At 48.4% G+C, this 17,701-nt stretch overlaps 1 protein-coding gene across 2 annotated transcripts in view; it reads left to right on the forward strand.

The window, feature by feature from the left end:
- The first annotated feature begins 1,285 nt into the window (after positions 1-1,285).
- LOC122928314 (nudC domain-containing protein 2-like) overlaps positions 1,286-17,701 on the forward strand; it is a 31,212-nt gene continuing 14,796 nt past the window's right edge. The window contains exons 1-2 of one of the 2 annotated variants that reach the window (XM_044281044.1): positions 1,286-1,560; positions 5,137-5,185. In XM_044281044.1, the coding sequence (XP_044136979.1) occupies positions 1,300-1,560; positions 5,137-5,185 (310 nt within the window). In that variant the 5' untranslated portion in view covers positions 1,286-1,299. The remainder of the gene's footprint in view (positions 1,561-5,136; positions 5,186-17,701) is intronic. The other variant, XR_006387869.1, reaches the window with a different exon arrangement.

Here is a 17,701-nt window from a genome sequence, read left to right on the forward strand (position 1 = left end):
TCAATGTAAAGTCAATGGGGGACGGATCCGCTTGAAGATTGAGCCATATGGTGTCATCTTCAAGCGGATCCGTTCCCATTGACTTACATTGTAAGTCTGGACGGATCCGCACGCCTCCGCACGGCCAGGCGGACAGCTGAACGATGCAAGCAGCGTTCAGCTGTCCGCCTGTCCGTGCGGAGGCGAGCGGAGCGGAGGCTGAACGCCGCCAGACTGATGCAGTCTGAGCGGATCCGCTCCATTCAGACTGCATCAGGGCTGGACGGAGGCGTTTGGGTCCGCTCGTGAGCTCCTTCAAACGGAGCTCACGAACGGACCCATGAACGCTAGTGTGAAAGTAGCCTTACTGAAGTGAGACAACCTTTTTAAAATTGAGTGCCCACTCAGTGCTTTCCTGAGCAGCCATGCCCTGCACGTCAAGAGAACCACAGACTGAAATCTAACTGGGGACTGTGAGGGGTGTGCCATATCAGTTCTCACTGGTCACATGCCATTGCTGCCATGGAGGGGGGGGGGGGAATCTTAGTTTGTCACAATTCCAGGGAGAGTTTTAGTTTTTAATAGCTCAGACAATCCCTGTAGGAAAACCTAGGCATGTAGTCCTCCACAGTCTAAAACCAGCTATCTCTGGGCCACCAGCTGTCCCGGTGGCATTTATCACAGATCAGGTGCTGTCAACCGCACACACAAAAAACCATCACGTGTGAACAAGTCCGAACTGATCTGTCCTGTGTCTGCCAGGTGCCCGGTTGTCATAGACCTTGGACAAGTCCAGATACACAGATGTGCCCATAGAGACATACAGTACTACCTAGTCATGCCCAGCAGGGTGTAGCCCCTTTCAGTGAAGTAACAGGGCACAGACACCCAGTGCCAGCACTGACAAGGGACCCTCACAGCGCACACAAAGCCGTCCCCGCCCTCATACGTACCAACATGCTCGTTGAACCGCTTGAGGGGAGCCTTAGGGAAAGACATCTTCGTAGACTCCGCTACCGGTGACCCGCCACAATCAGTCGCTAACTAAACAAGCCGCCGCCTCGCGTCTCCTCTTTAAAAACAGCGCAAAGAGCCGTCCACCAATAGCAGACGTCCTCCCGACTAGCAACAGGCGCCACAGCCAATCAAGAAGGCACAGTAGACGTCCAATCACAATCTCTGAAAGGAGAAACAGGAAGTGCAATCAGACCGCTGGAGCTTGTTGTTTAGGTAGTCTGTAAAACGGGCTTCTATTGGTTGAAATCTTGATAGACATCGTTAAAAGCCATTTTTTGTTGTTGTTGCGCGGTTTCAAGTCGTATGACTGCGCATGCGCATTGCGCCATCGTGTGTCCAAGTAATTTCTCCTGTCAGGGCGCTGCTCTGCATGTGATGTCTGTGCATTTCGATGAGAGGAGCGGGGTGGTGCCATGCAAGACTCCCTGGGGTTGCTGGTACCAGACCATGGAGGAGGTGTTCATTGATGTCCAGGTGCCCCCTGGTACACAGAGCCGACATATCCGCTGTAAGCTGGGCATCAGGGAGATAGCACTGAATGTGCGGGACACACACATCCTACAGGTGCTCCATTGGATGATATGGGTGAATGGTGCATGCGCAGCTGTGAGCAGCCAGCTTCTACAAGAGCCCTGCGGTTAGGACTGTCAGAGCTTTACCTATGACAACCAATCAGACGTCACCTTTTATTTTCCCAGTGAAGTTCTGGAAATGAAAGCTGAACTCTGATTGGTTGCATCATGCTCATTGGCAACTTGCATGCCAATGAGCCACAGATAACTTCAAGCATGCTGCACTGCCGCCACACGTTCACTGGTTTATGCAAGTCCTCTGCTTGCTTCCACTGATTATTTGCCCTCTTTTCTGTCTCTCCTCGCAGGCGCACTGTTATGGGGGATCTGTGGATGACACACTGTTATGGTGGATCTGTGGATGACACACTGTTATGAGGGACCTGTGGATGACACACTGTTATAGGCATCAGTGGATGACACACGGTTATGGGGGCATCTGTGGATGACACTGTTATGGGTGGCCGGGGGGGATCTGTGGATGACACACATATATGGCAGCGCAAGCATCTTGTGCTATATAAATGTGTCATCATCCACATATCACATCTCCCCCCCCCCCCCCCCCCCCAATAACAGTGTCCCTGACAGTGTCCCTCCCTATTGTAAGACGTCTGTTCCTTATGTAAATGAGCTATTGAGCTTGTAAATAAACTTGTGCAAAGTATATGAGTAGTTAGTAACTAAACTACTCATATACTTTGCAGTTTGCAGAAGTTTATTTACAAGCTCAATAGCTCACTCACTTACATAAAGTTACTATCTAATATAATCTATCACTATCATCACTAACTTACTGCCTGGGACAGTCAGGAGGACTCCAATTGTATTCACAACACAAGTATAATTCACTGTTTTTCTTTTTCACAGACAGTACAGTTAGTGCTGCAGTGCACAAAAGACTGTCATTCACGCCGGTTCACCACAACCGGTCCCGTCACATCCATTCACTGTGTCTACTCTGTGGTGTGGGCATGGATTGGGCAGGCGGCAGCCACAGCCAGTTGGGCACTAGTACTAGGGCAGGCAGAAGCTGGTGGGCTGGTGCGGTGGTGTCTCCAGTCCAGTCCCGCTCTTCAACATTCAAACTAGGCGGCCGCGTAACGTAACGTGCCGTCACTCACTACGTCACGTCGCACGCTCCTCCCTCTTTATTAATGAAGGCGGAGCAGGCGCGTGACGTCGGAGTGAGCGACGTTACGCTGCCGGCCGCCGGAAGATGGAGTCACAGAGGCGGGGCACAGGAGGCGGAGCAGTGGGGGTGGACTCACACAGTCAGTAAGTATCTATGTCATTGTCATGTGTCTTTGTGTCACAGTCAGTCATGGACTCATGTGCGAGTGTGCGGCCGGGGCTGGCAGGAGGCGGAGCACAGGGAGGGGTGTGATTAGGCCATACCGGCACACCCACTCGAGCCCTGAGGCGGACCGGCCCCCCCTATGACCAGTCCGGCCCTGATCAGACAGATTATTAAGATGTGCGGCCGGGGCTGGCAGGAGGTGGAGCACAGACAGACAGGGGTGTGATTAGGCCATACCCGGCACACCCACTCGAGCCCTGAGGCGGCCCGGCCCACCGGGCAAATGCCCAGTCTGCCCTATGGCCAGTCCGGCCCTGCTAGCAACATGTACTTGTTGAAAAAAGTGATAGTTACAGTAGATCACTGTTTGGACATCATGATCTGCTGCCTAGACGTTAATTGAGGTGCCTGCATGAACGACAGAATCACCCGCCACTCAGCTCTTAGAAGAGGCCTTGAGTGCCGTCATTTCCTTGGATGGTGACATCACCGTACATTGCTCACGTGGCCTAGTTGCAGCTCAGCCCCATTCTGGTCAATAGGGCTGAGCTGCAATACCAAGCACTGCCACTATACGATGCATGGCGCTATTCTTGGATAGCTGCCGGGAGCCTGTATCACTCACTATAGCTCCTGCCGAGCTGTGGGGACACCAGGACTTGGACCCCTACTGATGTGTTAATGATGACCTATCTTTAGGATAAGGCTACATGCACACGACAGTGAAAAACGGACATGTCATGTACATTTTTTTAACGGCCATCACACGTCTGTTTTAAGACCAATGGTAGTCGATGGGGGTTATTCACACGGCAGTTTTTTTTTTTTTTTACTGTCAGTGAAAAACGGATGTAAAAAAAATAGAACATGTTCTATGTTGTCCGTTTTTCACTGACAGACTGCCCCCATACAATTGAATGGGTCCATTTCTAACGTCCGTTTCTCAGAAAGGCATCAGTGAAATAAATGTCCGTTAAAAAGGTCAGTTTTTAACAGACTTTTTTTCACTGTTGTGTGCATGTAGCTTAAGTCATCATTATCTTTTCCAAGATAACCCCTTTAACATCAGGGGCCCCGGAACCAGGGTGTGTCCTTTGCGCTGCACTGACCCTAGGGAGAAACTGTGTAAGGATATCTGCTGTGATTGACTCCCAATCTCTGCTCCAGCTCCTTCTGGGACATGACAACACTGAGGCCAATTGTTGGCTGCAGCGGTGCACGTTACCCTGTCCGTCCAGAAGACTGCTGAATGGAGCCGGAGCAGCACAGCAGGGAGCAAGTGAATGTGCTGTTGGTGAAGGTTAAAACTGTCTAACAAGCTGGACATCCCTGACATGTCTGTTTTATCAACTACTTGCACCCCCCTTGTAATGGCAATCCTGGAGCATCTGTTCTTATGACTGCCATTCCTGTGTTATTCCTACCAGAAGTTATGACTGGGTTGCCAGCAGTTTGCAATGAAGGTCAGGAAAGGTGTTGACCAGTTGGGGTGTCCCTGCACAGTCTGACATTATCCAGTCAGTGCTGCCAGTGGATAAAGACTGCAGCTTGTCCCACAGCTCTGTCGGGGCTATGGCAAAGAAATTCTTTTTTTTTAGTTTTTTTTTTTTAAGTAGTAAAATAAAAATCACCCGGGACCCCCGCCGATCAGCCGTTTGAGAAGGCAGCAGCGCCGCGGCCTTCTCGCTGTTTATCGCAGGCCCAGTGACGTCGCGACTAGTATCAATTGCCTGGGCTGGGCTGAGCTCTGTTTACTTGAATGGAGCTTAGCCGCGCCAAGGCCAGTGATACTAGTCCTGACGTCACTGGGCCTGCGGTAAACAGCGAGAAGGCCGTGGCACTACTGTCAGCGCCGCTACATTCTCAAACAGCTGTTCGTCAGAGATCCCGGGTGTCGGACCCCCACCGATCAGATACTGATGATCTACCCAGAGGATAGATCATCAGTTTAAAAAAACTGCAGAACCCCTTTAAAGAGGTTTTAGGACTAAGATAATGATGTCCTATCCTCAGGATAGGATGTCAGTATCAGATTTGTGGGGGTTCTACACCCGGCACCCCCATAGGCTCTATTCACGGTGTAGTGTCCGGCGCAGGCGTACTGCGGTTCAGTTCCATTTCATTTGAATGAGAACTCGGCATGGCCAATATACAGTGAGTTTTCTGCTAATCCTCCGTTATCCTGAAGATGGGTCATCCATATCTGTGTGTATATGTCACAGAACACAGAAAACCTCTTTAAATTATTGATTGTCATGTATTTTTCAGGGACGGCTGTATGATTCCACGATAAGCGATGAAAGCACTTGGACATTAGGTGAGACCACCTTCCTTCATAATTGTATGTAAAGAAGTATTAAAGGGGTATTCCCATCTTGCTATTTCATCCTTACCTGCAGCCTGCTATGCTGTTCACTCTTTCCTGCTTCTAAGGGTCCATTCACACATCCGTGTGTGTTTTGCGGATCCCCAAAACACGGACAGCGGCAATGTGCGTTGCGCATTTCGCGGACCGCACATTGCCGGCACTAAGAGAATATGCCTATTCTTGTCCGCTATTGCGGACAAGAATAGGACATGTTCTATTTTTTTCAGGATCGGAATTGGAGACCCGGAAGTGCAGGTCCGCAATTCCGGATCAGTATGGGTCCGCAATTCCGAAGTGTATGGGTCCGCAATTCCATTCCGCATTTGCGGAATGAAATTGCGGATTTGTGAATGGAGCCTAAGGCTGGGCAGGCTTAGGCAGTTTGAGTGGCCGGCCACACCTCTGTATGACATCACACTGAGAAGTCAGTCCTTGTGTGCTCATTCATGTGGATCGTATGAGTCATCAGTCTGGGAGCCTGCAGTGTCTGTTCAGCCCATCCCCCCTGCTGGGGAATCATCAGAGAGCCATGGGAAGTGACCGAAGACCAGGGACGGCGCTTCGGGCCCCCGAGTCCTTAGGGCCCCCCATGCCGCAACTAACTTTAGGCAGATGAAAGTTAGGAACGGGAACCGCGCTATATATTAACAGTTAATGAGAGTGGTTGGAAAAAAGAACCATAAATATACTCAGCCGAGCTTCTACTCAGCTGCCGGCAGTGTCAATCACAGGTCCGTACTTCACATGGAATGAGCCTGCTATCCACCTCCAGCCAGCCGTTTGATTTCCCTTTGAGCCACCAGCCGTGCACCCCAAACCGGATCAGGATTACCTTCACAAGAAGCACAAACAAATGGTGCAATACCCTCTATATTTCGAGGTGATCAATTTTTATTATACTCACATATTCCAAATTTTCACATGCATATATGATTGCCCGACCCGGGTTTCGCTGTTAGCTTCGTCAGGGGCTGCGGTAACAAACACCGCCAAAGTCCATGAATATATAGCAACTGCTATATATTCATGGACTTTGGCGGTGTTTGTTACCGCAGCCCCTGACGAAGCTAACAGCGAAACCCGGGTCGGGCAATCATATATGCATGTGAAAATTTGGAATATGTGAGTATAATAAAAATTGATCACCTCGAAATATAGAGGGTATTGCACCATTTGTTTGTGCTTCTTGTGAAGGTAATCCTGATCCGGTTTGGGGTGCACGGCTGGTGGCTCAAAGGGAAATCAAACGGCTGGCTGGAGGTGGATAGCAGGCTCATTCCATGTGAAGTACGGACCTGTGATTGACACTGCCGGCAGCTGAGTAGAAGCTCGGCTGAGTATATTTATGGTTCTTTTTTCCAACCACTCTCATTAACTGTTAATATATAGCGCGGTTCCCGTTCCTAACTTTCATTTTACATTGAGGAGATTGAACCTACTCCATTAAGGGCACCGCTGCTTGATCCTGTTTATTCACACCAAACATCACTTGTTATACTAACTTTAGGCAGGGCCGGCGCTTCCATAGAGGCAAGGGGGGCTCTCTCCCTCCCCCCTGTGCTGCTGCTGCCGCCGCCTCCGCAGATAAGAAGAGAGATGGGAGGAGGAGGGGAGGGGCTGTGGCCACTGCGCCACCAATGAAGAAAACTGACCTGTAATACAATTACAGGCAGGTGACGGAATCAAATAGCCGGCACCCGACCTCTATGACAGGGAGCAGCACCTGAGGGGTTAACTGCCGCTGATCGCAGCCCCCTATCATAGAGGTCGGGTGCCGGCTATTTCATTCCGGCACCCGCCTCCTGTATTTGTATTAACACGTCAGTTATCTTCATTGGTGGCGCAGTGCGCCCCCCCCAACACCCCAGTATAATAAACATTGAGTGCGCCCCCCCCCCAGTATAATAAACATTGGTGGCGCAGTGGGAAGTGCCAATGAGGGTTAAAAAAATAAAAAAAACATTAACTCACCTCCACCAATTGATCGCGCAGCTGCCTGTCTCCTGTTCTTTCTTCAGGACCTGTGGTGACGTCACTGAGCTAATCACATGGTCCATTACCATGGTGATGGATCATATGATGTACCATGTGATGACCACAGTGATGTCACCATAGGTCCTAAAGAAAGAACAGGAGACCGGCATCTACGCGATCAATTGGAGGAGGTGAGTTAATTTTATTTTATTTTTTTAACCCTCATTGGCACTGCGCCACCAATCTTTATTATACTGGGGGGGGGGCGCACTCAATGTTTATTATAGTGGGGGCGCGCACTCAATGTTTATTATAGTGGGGGCGCGCACTCAATGTTTATTATAGTGGGGGCGCGCACTCAATGTTTATTATACTGGGGGCGCGCACTCAATGTTTATTATACTGGGGGCGCGCACTCAGTGTTTATTATACTGGGGCGCGCACTCAATGTTTATTATACTGGGGGCGCGCACTCAATGTTTATTATACTGGGGGCGCGCACTCAATGTTTATTATAGTGGGGGCGCGCACTCAATGTTTATTATACTGGGGGCGCGCACTCAATGTTTATTATAGTGGGGGCGCGCACTCAATGTTTATTATACTGGGGGCGCGCACTCAATGTTTATTATACTGGGGGCACGCACTCAATGTTTATTATACTGGGGGCGCGCACTCAATGTTTATTATACTGGGGGCGCGCACTCAATGTTTATTATACTGGGGGGGCGCACTCAATGTTTATTATACTGGGGGGGCGCACTCAATGTTTATTATACTGGGGGGGCGCACTCAATGTTTATTATACTGGGGGGGCGCACTCAATGTTTATTATACTGGGGGGGCGCACTCAATGTTTATTTTACTAGGGGGGGCGCACTCAATGTTTATTTTACTAGGGGGGGCGCACTCAATGTTTATTTTACTAGGGGGGGCGCACTCAATGTTTATTTTACTAGGGGGGGCGCACTCAATGTTTATTTTACTAGGGGGGGCTCACTCAATGTTTATTATACTGGGGGGGCACACTCAATGTTTATTATACTGGGGGGCGCACTCAATGTTTATTATACTGGGGGCGCGCACTCAATGTTTATTTTACTAGGGGGGGCGCACTCAATGTTTATTTTACTAGGGGGGGGCGCACTCAATGTTTATTATACTGGGGGCGCGCACAAAATGTTTATTATACTGGGGGCGCGCACTCAATGTTTATTATACTGGGGGCGCGCACTCAATGTTTATTTTACTAGGGGGGGCGCACTCAATGTTTATTTTACTAGGGGGGGCGCACTCAATGTTTATTATACTGGGGGCGCGCACTCAATGTTTATTATACTGGGGGCGCGCACTCAATGTTTATTATACTGGGGGCGCGCACTCAATGTTTATTATACTGGGGGCGCGCACTCAATGTTTATTATACTGGGGGCGCGCACTCAATGTTTATTATACTGGGGGCGCGCACTCAATGTTTATTATACTGGGGGCGCGCACTCAATGTTTATTATACTGGGGGCGCGCACTCAATGTTTATTATACTGGAAGGGCACACTCAATGTTTATTATACTGGGGGCGCACACTCAATGTTTATTATACTGGGGGCGCACACTCAATGTTTATTATACTGGTGGGGCGCACTCAATGCTTATTATACTGGGGAGGGGCACTCAATGCTTATTATACTGGGGAGGGGGGCGGGGCGCACTACGCCACCAATGTTTATTATACTGGGGTGTATATAATGTTTATATTGACCTTCTACTATGCATTCTGTATTAAAGAATGCTATTATTTTCCCTTAGAACCATGTTATAAGGGAAAATAACACAGTGAATAGACTTTCATCTTAGCAACCAAGCGTGAAAATCGCACCGCATCCGCACTTGCTTGCAGATACAATGCGATTTTCACGCAGCCCCATTAACTTCCATGGGGCCTGCGTTGCATAAAAACGCACAACATAGAGCATGTTGCGATTTTCACGCAACGCACAAGTGATGCGTGAAAATCACCGCTCATCTGCACAGCCCCATAGAAGTGAATGGGTCCAGATTCAGTGCGGGTGCAATGCGTTCACCTCACGCATTGCACCCACGCAGAAATCTCACCCATGTGAAAGGGGCCTAAGGGTGAATAGGACAAGGGTTCCAGCCCCTAAGGGGGCTAATAGTAAGTAAAAATAAAACACAAACACTAAGGCTACTTTCACACTTGTGGTAGTGTGATCCGGCAAGCAGTACCGTCGTTGGAACTGCCTGCCAGATCCGCCGATCTTGATGTGACTGAAAGCATTTATGAGATGCATCCGGATGCGGATCCATCTCACAAATGCATTGCAAGAATGAATCCATCTCTTCGCTTGTCATGCGGACAGACGGATGACGTCATCGCGCCGCCTGAGCCCTGAGCCGTACACAGCGCGGGACACAGGCCGGAAGAGGCCTGCATCGCATCGCTGCCAAGGAGGTAAGTATAAGTGTTTTTTTCCTTTTTTTTTTTTCTCTGTACAATACTGATGGCTACTGGCACATGATAGGGGGGCCCTATGGCTAGTGGCACATGATAGGGGGGGCCGCCTATGGCTACTGGCACATGATAGGGGGGGCGCCTATGGCTACTGGCACATGATAGGGGGGGCGCCTATGGCTACTGGCACATGTTGATGGGGGGCTCAGGCTACTGGCACATGTTGATGGGGGGCTCAGGCTACTGGCACATGATTAAGGGGCATCTATGAGGGCACATTTCACTGGCACATTATTGGGGGACATCAATGGGGGCACTTCTTACTGGCACATTATTGGTGGCACTATAGGGGCATCTACTGAGGCCACAAAGAACGGTTATTTTATATGGGGGCTCTGTATAGGGGCATTTTATACTGGGACACATTGTGGTGGGTACTATGGGGAAGGGGTGAGAGGACTACTACGGGGGCACTGAGAAGGGGTATTTTATGCTTACAAATTATGGGGGACACTGAGGGCATCTACTGGCGCACTATATATCGGGCATTTTATACTGGTACATTATGGGGGGCACTAGGGGGGAGAGGAGCACTATGGGGGCATTTACTGGGGTCACTATATAGGGGTATTTTATACTGGCACATTATGGGGGCACTATGGGGACATTAGCTCAACTGGGGGCATTACAAGGGGGTATTTTTTGCACTAACACATTATAAGGAGAATTATTTCTACTGGGGGGGCATTATGGTGGGCGTTATTACTCCCCCATGGTATGACCCCCTAGTAGCAGCACCAGCCTCTCCCTGCTCTGCTATCCCTCTGCCCCTTCTCCAAATTCTTATTATGAAATCTTTCTCATTAGGATAAAACACAACATCGGCCCTGCCGAGCCCCCGGCCAAAGTGTGGAAGTGGCGTCCGAGATCCCCAAGGGCCAAGCCAAGTAACTGTAAGTTTTCATATGAAATATGTTTGTTATACACATATAGCCCACACTGTGCCACACAATATACAGTATACCGCTACACTGTGCCACACAATATACAGTATACCGCTACACTGTGCCCCAAAATATACAGTTTATTCTGTAAAAGTCATCAAGTGTCATGAGGGGGGCCCCCTTATTGTTTTTTGCCCCAGGGCCCCATTTCACCTAGAACCGGCCCTGCCGAAGACAGTAACATGTGGCTGTCCTGCACAGTTTTACACACAAAATCTCAGTCTTCTCTTTTACAAACCCATTCTGGGCAGAAAAAAACTATAATTCCATATTATACATTAGCCCAAAAGCATGTTAGCTAGTAGACTTATAATCTTTGCTTTTGACTCCCATAAAACATGACCAACCCCCACCTACCGGCACTGATGCTGATTTGTTTCCATTACAGCTGAACTATAGTTGTGTATAAACCTGTGCTACATCTGTCAATTTCCTTCCACCACTAGCAGTGTGGCTGAACAGCTTTATATACAGCTCTGCTACATCTGTCTATTTATCTCTCCCCCAAGCAGTGTGGATGAAGTGCTTCATATACAGCTCTGCTACATCTGTCTATTTATCTCTCACCCAAGCACTGTGGCAGAACCGCCTCATATACAGCTAGGCTACATCTGTCTATTTATCTCTTCCCCAAGAACTGTGGATGAACTGCTTCATATGCAGCTCTGCTACATCTGTCTTCCCCTCCCCACAAGCACTGTGGCTGAACAGCTTTCAGTACAGCTCTGCTAGGGGTGGGCGATATAGGCGATATGCGATATGAATTTGGGCCACGATATGGATTTTCGCCATATCGCCTATATCGCCGGACCGCGATATGATCGCGCGCACCATGTTCTGAGCCGGCCGGCACAGCGGAGGGAGGAGGAAGGAGGAGGGAGTCCCTCCCTCCCCACTGTGCGCGGCTGCCGCTGAACACCAATGAGGACCGAGGAGGAGGAGGGGAGGGACTGTGGCCACTGCACTACCAATGAATGTGCCGGCCATATCCCTCAGGGTCCCCCTCCTCCCCCCCATCATTGGTGGCAGTTTGCAGTTCCGATCGGAGCCCCAGCAGTGTAATGCTGGGGCTCCGATCGGTTACCATGGCAGCCAGGAGTCACGCTGCTGAAGTCCTGGCTGCCATGGTATGTTAGTGAGCAGAGAGCAGCGCATTATACTCACGTGCGCTGTGGCCGGCGGTCGCTCCTTTTTCTGTCTGTGCGGCGGATAGCTAATGCTTACAGCATTAGCAATGCGCCGCACAGACCTATGAGAAGAAGGAGCGACCGGCGGCCACAGCGCACGTGAGTATAATGCGCTGCTCTCTGCTCACTAACATACCATGGCAGCCAGGACTTCAGCAGCGTGACTCCTGGCTGCCATGGTAACCGATCGGAGCCCCAGCATTACACTGCTGGGGCTCCGATCGGAACTGCAAACTGCCACCAATGGGGGGGAGGGACCCTGTGGCCACTGCCACCAATGATTAATACTGGCGAGGGAGGGAGGGGGGGTTTGCGTTACCAGAGGGGGCAGATCAGAGGTTGGGGAAGGGAGGCAGATCAGAGGCTGGGGAGAAGATCAGAGGCTGGGGAAGGGGGGCAGATCAGAGGCTGGGGAGAAGATCAGAGGCTGGGGAAGGGGGGCAGATCAGAGGCTGGGGGGGGGCAGATCAGAGGCTGGGGGGGGGCAGATCAGAGGCTGGGGGGGCAGATCAGAGGCTGGGGGGGGGCAGATCAGAGGCTGGGGGGGGAAGATCAGAGGCTGGGGGGGGCAGATCAGAGGCTGGGGGGGCAGATCAGAGGCTGGGGGGGGGGGCAGATCAGAGGCTGCGGGGGGGCAGATCAGAGGCTGCGGGGGGGCAGATCAGAGGCTGCCGCCATGGTCAGCTCCCTGCTGTTGTGTGCACTATGCACAGGGCAGCAGGGAGAGTGTAAAGTCCTATTCACCCTAATAGAGCTCTATTAGGGTGAATATGACAAGGGTTCTGGCCCTTAAGGAGGCCAATAGTTAATAAATAAAAAGTAAAAAATAAATAAAATTTAAACCCCCCCCCCCCCCAATATAGAAAACAATATATCGCAATATATATCGCATATCGCACATGCTTAAAATTATATCGCAATATAGATTTTAGGCCATATCGCCCACCCCTAAGCTCTGCTACATCTGCCACTAAATAAAATTGTCCCTCCACTAAATAAAATTGTCCTCCATTGTCCCTCCACTCTCCTCCGATCGCTCCAATGCAAACCCCCTCTGTGCCCAGCTTGATCCAGAGTCCACGCTGCATACATTTTTTTCAGTATGAGATGACGGTTTGTTTTAATTGGTACTATTTTGGGGGGCTTGGTATTACACTTTTTGTGATGTAAGGTGACAAAAAATGGCTTTTTGAAGTTAAAAAAACTAACATATTTTAGTGTCTCCATTGTCTGAGAGTAATAGCTTTTTTATTTTTTGACCGATTGTCTTAGGTAAGGGCTAATTTTTTTGCAGGATGAGATGGCGGTTTGATTGGTACTAATTTTGGGGCATACGCCTTTTTGATCGCTTGGTATTACACTTTTTGTGATGTAAGGTGACAAAAAATTGCTTTTTTGGCATAGGTTTTATAAAAAAAAAAAAGTTATGGTGTTCACCTGAGGGGTTAGGTCATATGATATTTTTATAGAGCAGGTTCTTACGGACACGGCAATACCTAATATGTATACTTTTTGTTATTTATTTTACTTGAACACAATAAAAGCATTTTAGAAGAAAAAAATGTTTTAGTGTCTCCATGGTCAGAGCCATATTTTTTTTATTTTTTGGGGCGATTGTCTCATGTAGGGGCTCATTTTTAGCAGGATGAGGTGACTGTTTATTGGTACCATTTTGGCATACATATGACTTTTTTGATCACTTTTGTGACCTTTTTTGGGAAGTGAGGTGGGCAAAATTTCAATTTCATCATCACTTATTTATTTTGATGACATTCACCGCGCAGGGAAAGTAACATGACCCCTTCATAGATCAGGTCCTTACGGACGTGGTGATATCGAACGTGTGTAGTGTATTTTTAATTTTTTTAATCAGTGATAAATGTGCTGCTATAAGAAGAAATTCATTTTTTTTATTTTTACATTTTTTTAACTTTTTTTTTTACCCAGACCCACTTGGTTCTTGAAAATCCTGTGGGTCTGATGCCTATATAATACACTACAGTACACTATATAGTAGGCATGTATCGGTATCAGGGCCAATACCGGACATTTGCACGAGTACTTGTACTCGCGCAAATGTCGCCGATACCTCATGGCCGTGCAGCGGGTCCCGTGTCCCAGATCAGCTGTGGCGGCGGCTGCGTGACCCATCTTCTCTTTTGGACGGTGGCGTGTCCAATCTTCACTTTTGGGCGACGGTGGTGCTGCTTCCAGTCGATCAGCGTGGGGACAACAGCGTGTCCCAGCTGATCGGCGTGGGGACGGGACTTCTGGGCGGCGGTGTTTCAAGTTCCATGCGGTTGCCTAGCACTGGGAGGAAGTTAAAGCCACTTCCTCCCAGTACTCTGGTGCATCTGCATGGGGAGGATTGCAGCAGGCCAGGTGGGTATGGTGCATGAAATGGAGGAGAAATTCAGTTAAAGGGAACCTGTCACCGGGATTTTGTGTATAGAACTGAGGACGTGGTCTGCTAGATGGCGCTGTGTGCTTTTATTGTGTAAAAAAAACTGATTTGATACATATGCAAATTAACCGTAGATGTGTCCTGTCCTTGACTCATCTCACATACAGGACTCATCTCAGGTTAATTTGCATATGTATCACATCAGTTTTTTTTACACAATAAAAGCACACAGAGCTATGGGGACTGGGTATTGCGGATGTGCTAGCGGCCATCTAGCAACCCATGTCCTCAGCTCTATACACAAAATCCCGGTGACAGGTTCCCTTTAATTTCTCTCCATTTCATGTTAAAACAGACAAACAGTGAATAATAAAATAAGGTGGGGGGGATGGGCATATAATAGGGATCCCCAACCAGTGTGCCTCCAGCTGTTGCAAAACTATACCTCCCAGCATGCCCGCACAGCCAAAGGCTGTCCGGGCATGCTGGGAGTTGTAGTTTTGCAACATCTGGAGGCACGCTGGTTGGGAAACACTATTATATGTCCATTCTTTCCCTTCATATGCCCATTCCCTTCCTTATATGCCAGTGTTTCCCAACCAGTGTGCCCCCAGCTGTTGCAAAACTACAACTCCCAGCATGCCTGCACAGCCTTGGGAGTTGTAGTTTTGCAACAGCTGGAGGTACATTGGTTGGGAAACACTGAATATATGCCCATTTATTAACCCTTGTACAAAGGAAAAGTAAAGCAGTTGTCCATAGCAACCAAATTCCTGATTTTTTTTTTTCATTGCTATCAGCAACTCCACCGCTGTTTCTTTGTACAAGGTTTGATAAATCTCCCCTATGACTAAATTAAATTGGAATTTGCTGTAAAATATTACCACACCATAATTGGTATCGGTGAGTACTTAAATAAAAGTATCGGTACTCGTACTCGGTCTTAAAAAAATGGTATCGGGACATCCCTACTTTATAGTGTACTGTAGTGTATTGGGACATTACACTTAGGCTGATCAGACTTCTGCCTTTAGCAAAAGCCTGATCCGACTCAGCTTTACCATGGCAAACCAGACACCTGTGAAGGCGTCCGGTTGCCATGGTAACCATCAGCCGCTGCCACAACAGAATAGCAGCTGATGGGGGAGGGAGGGAGCTCCCTCCCTGTTAACCCCTTCCATACAGTAGTCCCTATGGACCGTGGCACGGAAGGGGTTAAACGGCTGCCAGCACAAATGTCCGCCGTTTCAAGTAGAGTGTGAGCTATGTGCTGACACTCTTCTAAAACCGCTTAGCCATCCTGAAAATGAGAGGGGGGAGGCCGGGAGATTGCTCGCTCGCTCGCCCAGTGGGGCCATCTATAAAATAAACCGGCACGATGAGGGCTGCAGGCGGGGGAAGGACAGTGCGGATCTGTGGCAGTGAGGAAAGACTATATGCGCGGCAGCGTGCGCGTACTCGTCTGAATCACCGGCCGCCTGGGTGAAAAGGGAGAGCGGTCTGCGCAAGCGCGGCCCATAGATGCGGCCGTGGAGCGGTGGCCATATCTATGGGTTACCACATCTAAACAATAGGGTAAGAGGGAAGGGAATATATCAAAATGGCTGCATTTTAAATAATAGAAGCAAATTGCAAAAAAATGATATATGGCACTAGTGTAAACTTTTGACATATGATCTTGCAGATGGGAATACCCCTTTAACATGTGACCCATTATTAATTTTCACTGTTATGAGCAATAATATCCACTGCCATATCTTCAGTGTCTGTTGCAAATAATGGAAAGGAGCCGCTGTTTTGTATGTGGCACTTGTCCTGTCTTGTGTCTTTTCTAAAACTCACCCAGTCACTACAGACCATGGGCCAGATTTATCATGACTCTGACAGCTCACTCCACTTTAACATATGGCTAAAGTCAGTTTTAGCCAAGTCAGATTTATCATGACTCTGACAGCTCACTCCACTTTAACATATGGCTAAAGTCAGTTTTAGCCAAGTCAGATTTATGATCGGCCCTTTAAGACTGTAATGAATGTGGTTTGACAGTAGCAGTTTATCCATCAGTAAGCAGCTTTACAAAAGTCGCACGTTTTTATGAAAAAGTCGCATGTTCTATTAAAAAGTCTCATAAGATAAGCATGGTCCTCACTGGAGTGAAATTGCGACTTTTTAGCGATTTTTTTTTTTTTTAAATAGTCCCAATAGTAAATCTGTCTATAGATTCATTTACATAAGAAAACACGCCTACTTTCAGAAAACTGGCGAGCATAGTGCAGAGCAGAAAAAAGTCGCAAATTTGTGCGCAGTTTTAGGCTGGGTTCACACTTGAGCGTTGCGCAAACGCGCGTTTTACGCGCGTTTTTGACGCGCATTTTTATGCGCGTTTTTGTAATAGTAAACGCGCGTTTGACGCGCGTTTGTGTGATTCACTACAGTGTCCTATGGCCACAAACGCCCCAAAAGTCGCTCATGTACTTTTTGGAGCGTCGGGCGTTTTACAGCGCGATCGTACGCGCTGTAAAACGCCCAAGTGTGAACCATTCCCATAGGGAATCATTGGTTTCTCCTTGTTGAGCGTTTTACAGCGCGTAGGAACGCGCTGTAAAACGCTCAGGTGTGAACCCAGCCTTAGCGTTTGGGACTTTTTTACTCCATTATTCTGACCTGAGCTAATGATAAATCTGGCCCCATAGGTCTAAGGCTGAGTTCACACGAGCGTGACAGATTTGGTCTGGATGCGTTCAGGGTGCGTTCAGTTAAACTCGCACCATTTTGCAAGCAAGTTCCGTCAGTTTTGGCTGCAATTGCGTTTAGTTGTTCAGTTTTTTCCGCGCGGGTGCAATGCGTTTTGATGCTTTTTTCACGCGCGTGATAAAAAACTGAAGGTTTACAAACAACATCTCCTAGCAACCATCAGTGAAAAACGCATTGCATCCGCACTTGCTTGCAGATGCAATGCGTTATTAACGCAGCCCCATTCACTTCTATGGAGCCAGGGCTGCGTGAAAAACGCAGAATATAGAACATGCTGCGATTTTAAAGCATTGCAGTACTGATGCATGAAAAAAAAATGCTCATGTGCACAGCCCCATTGAAATGAATGGGTCAGGATTCAGTGCAGGTGCAATGCGTTCACCTACTGCATTGCACCCGCGCGGAAATCTCGCCCGTGTGAACGCAGCCTAAAGGTGATCAAAATGGACGATTTTAACTAAATAGAACGTTCCTCTGTTGAAGTTTGACAACAACAGATAACAGAGCATTATTTGAAAAGAAGTCGTTCGCCTTTAATATTTTCATCTTATAGTCAGTAGAATTGTCTCTGCCAAAATTTTGATTCGGTTTCGATACCATAAAAAAGTATTGGGCTACTCAATACCATTCAATTCCACGCAAAAAAAAACAAAAACAAAAAACGCGTGCATT

The sequence above is a fragment of the Bufo gargarizans genome, chromosome 2 (assembly GCF_014858855.1).
Source record: "Bufo gargarizans isolate SCDJY-AF-19 chromosome 2, ASM1485885v1, whole genome shotgun sequence".
Taxonomy (NCBI): domain Eukaryota; kingdom Metazoa; phylum Chordata; class Amphibia; order Anura; family Bufonidae; genus Bufo; species Bufo gargarizans.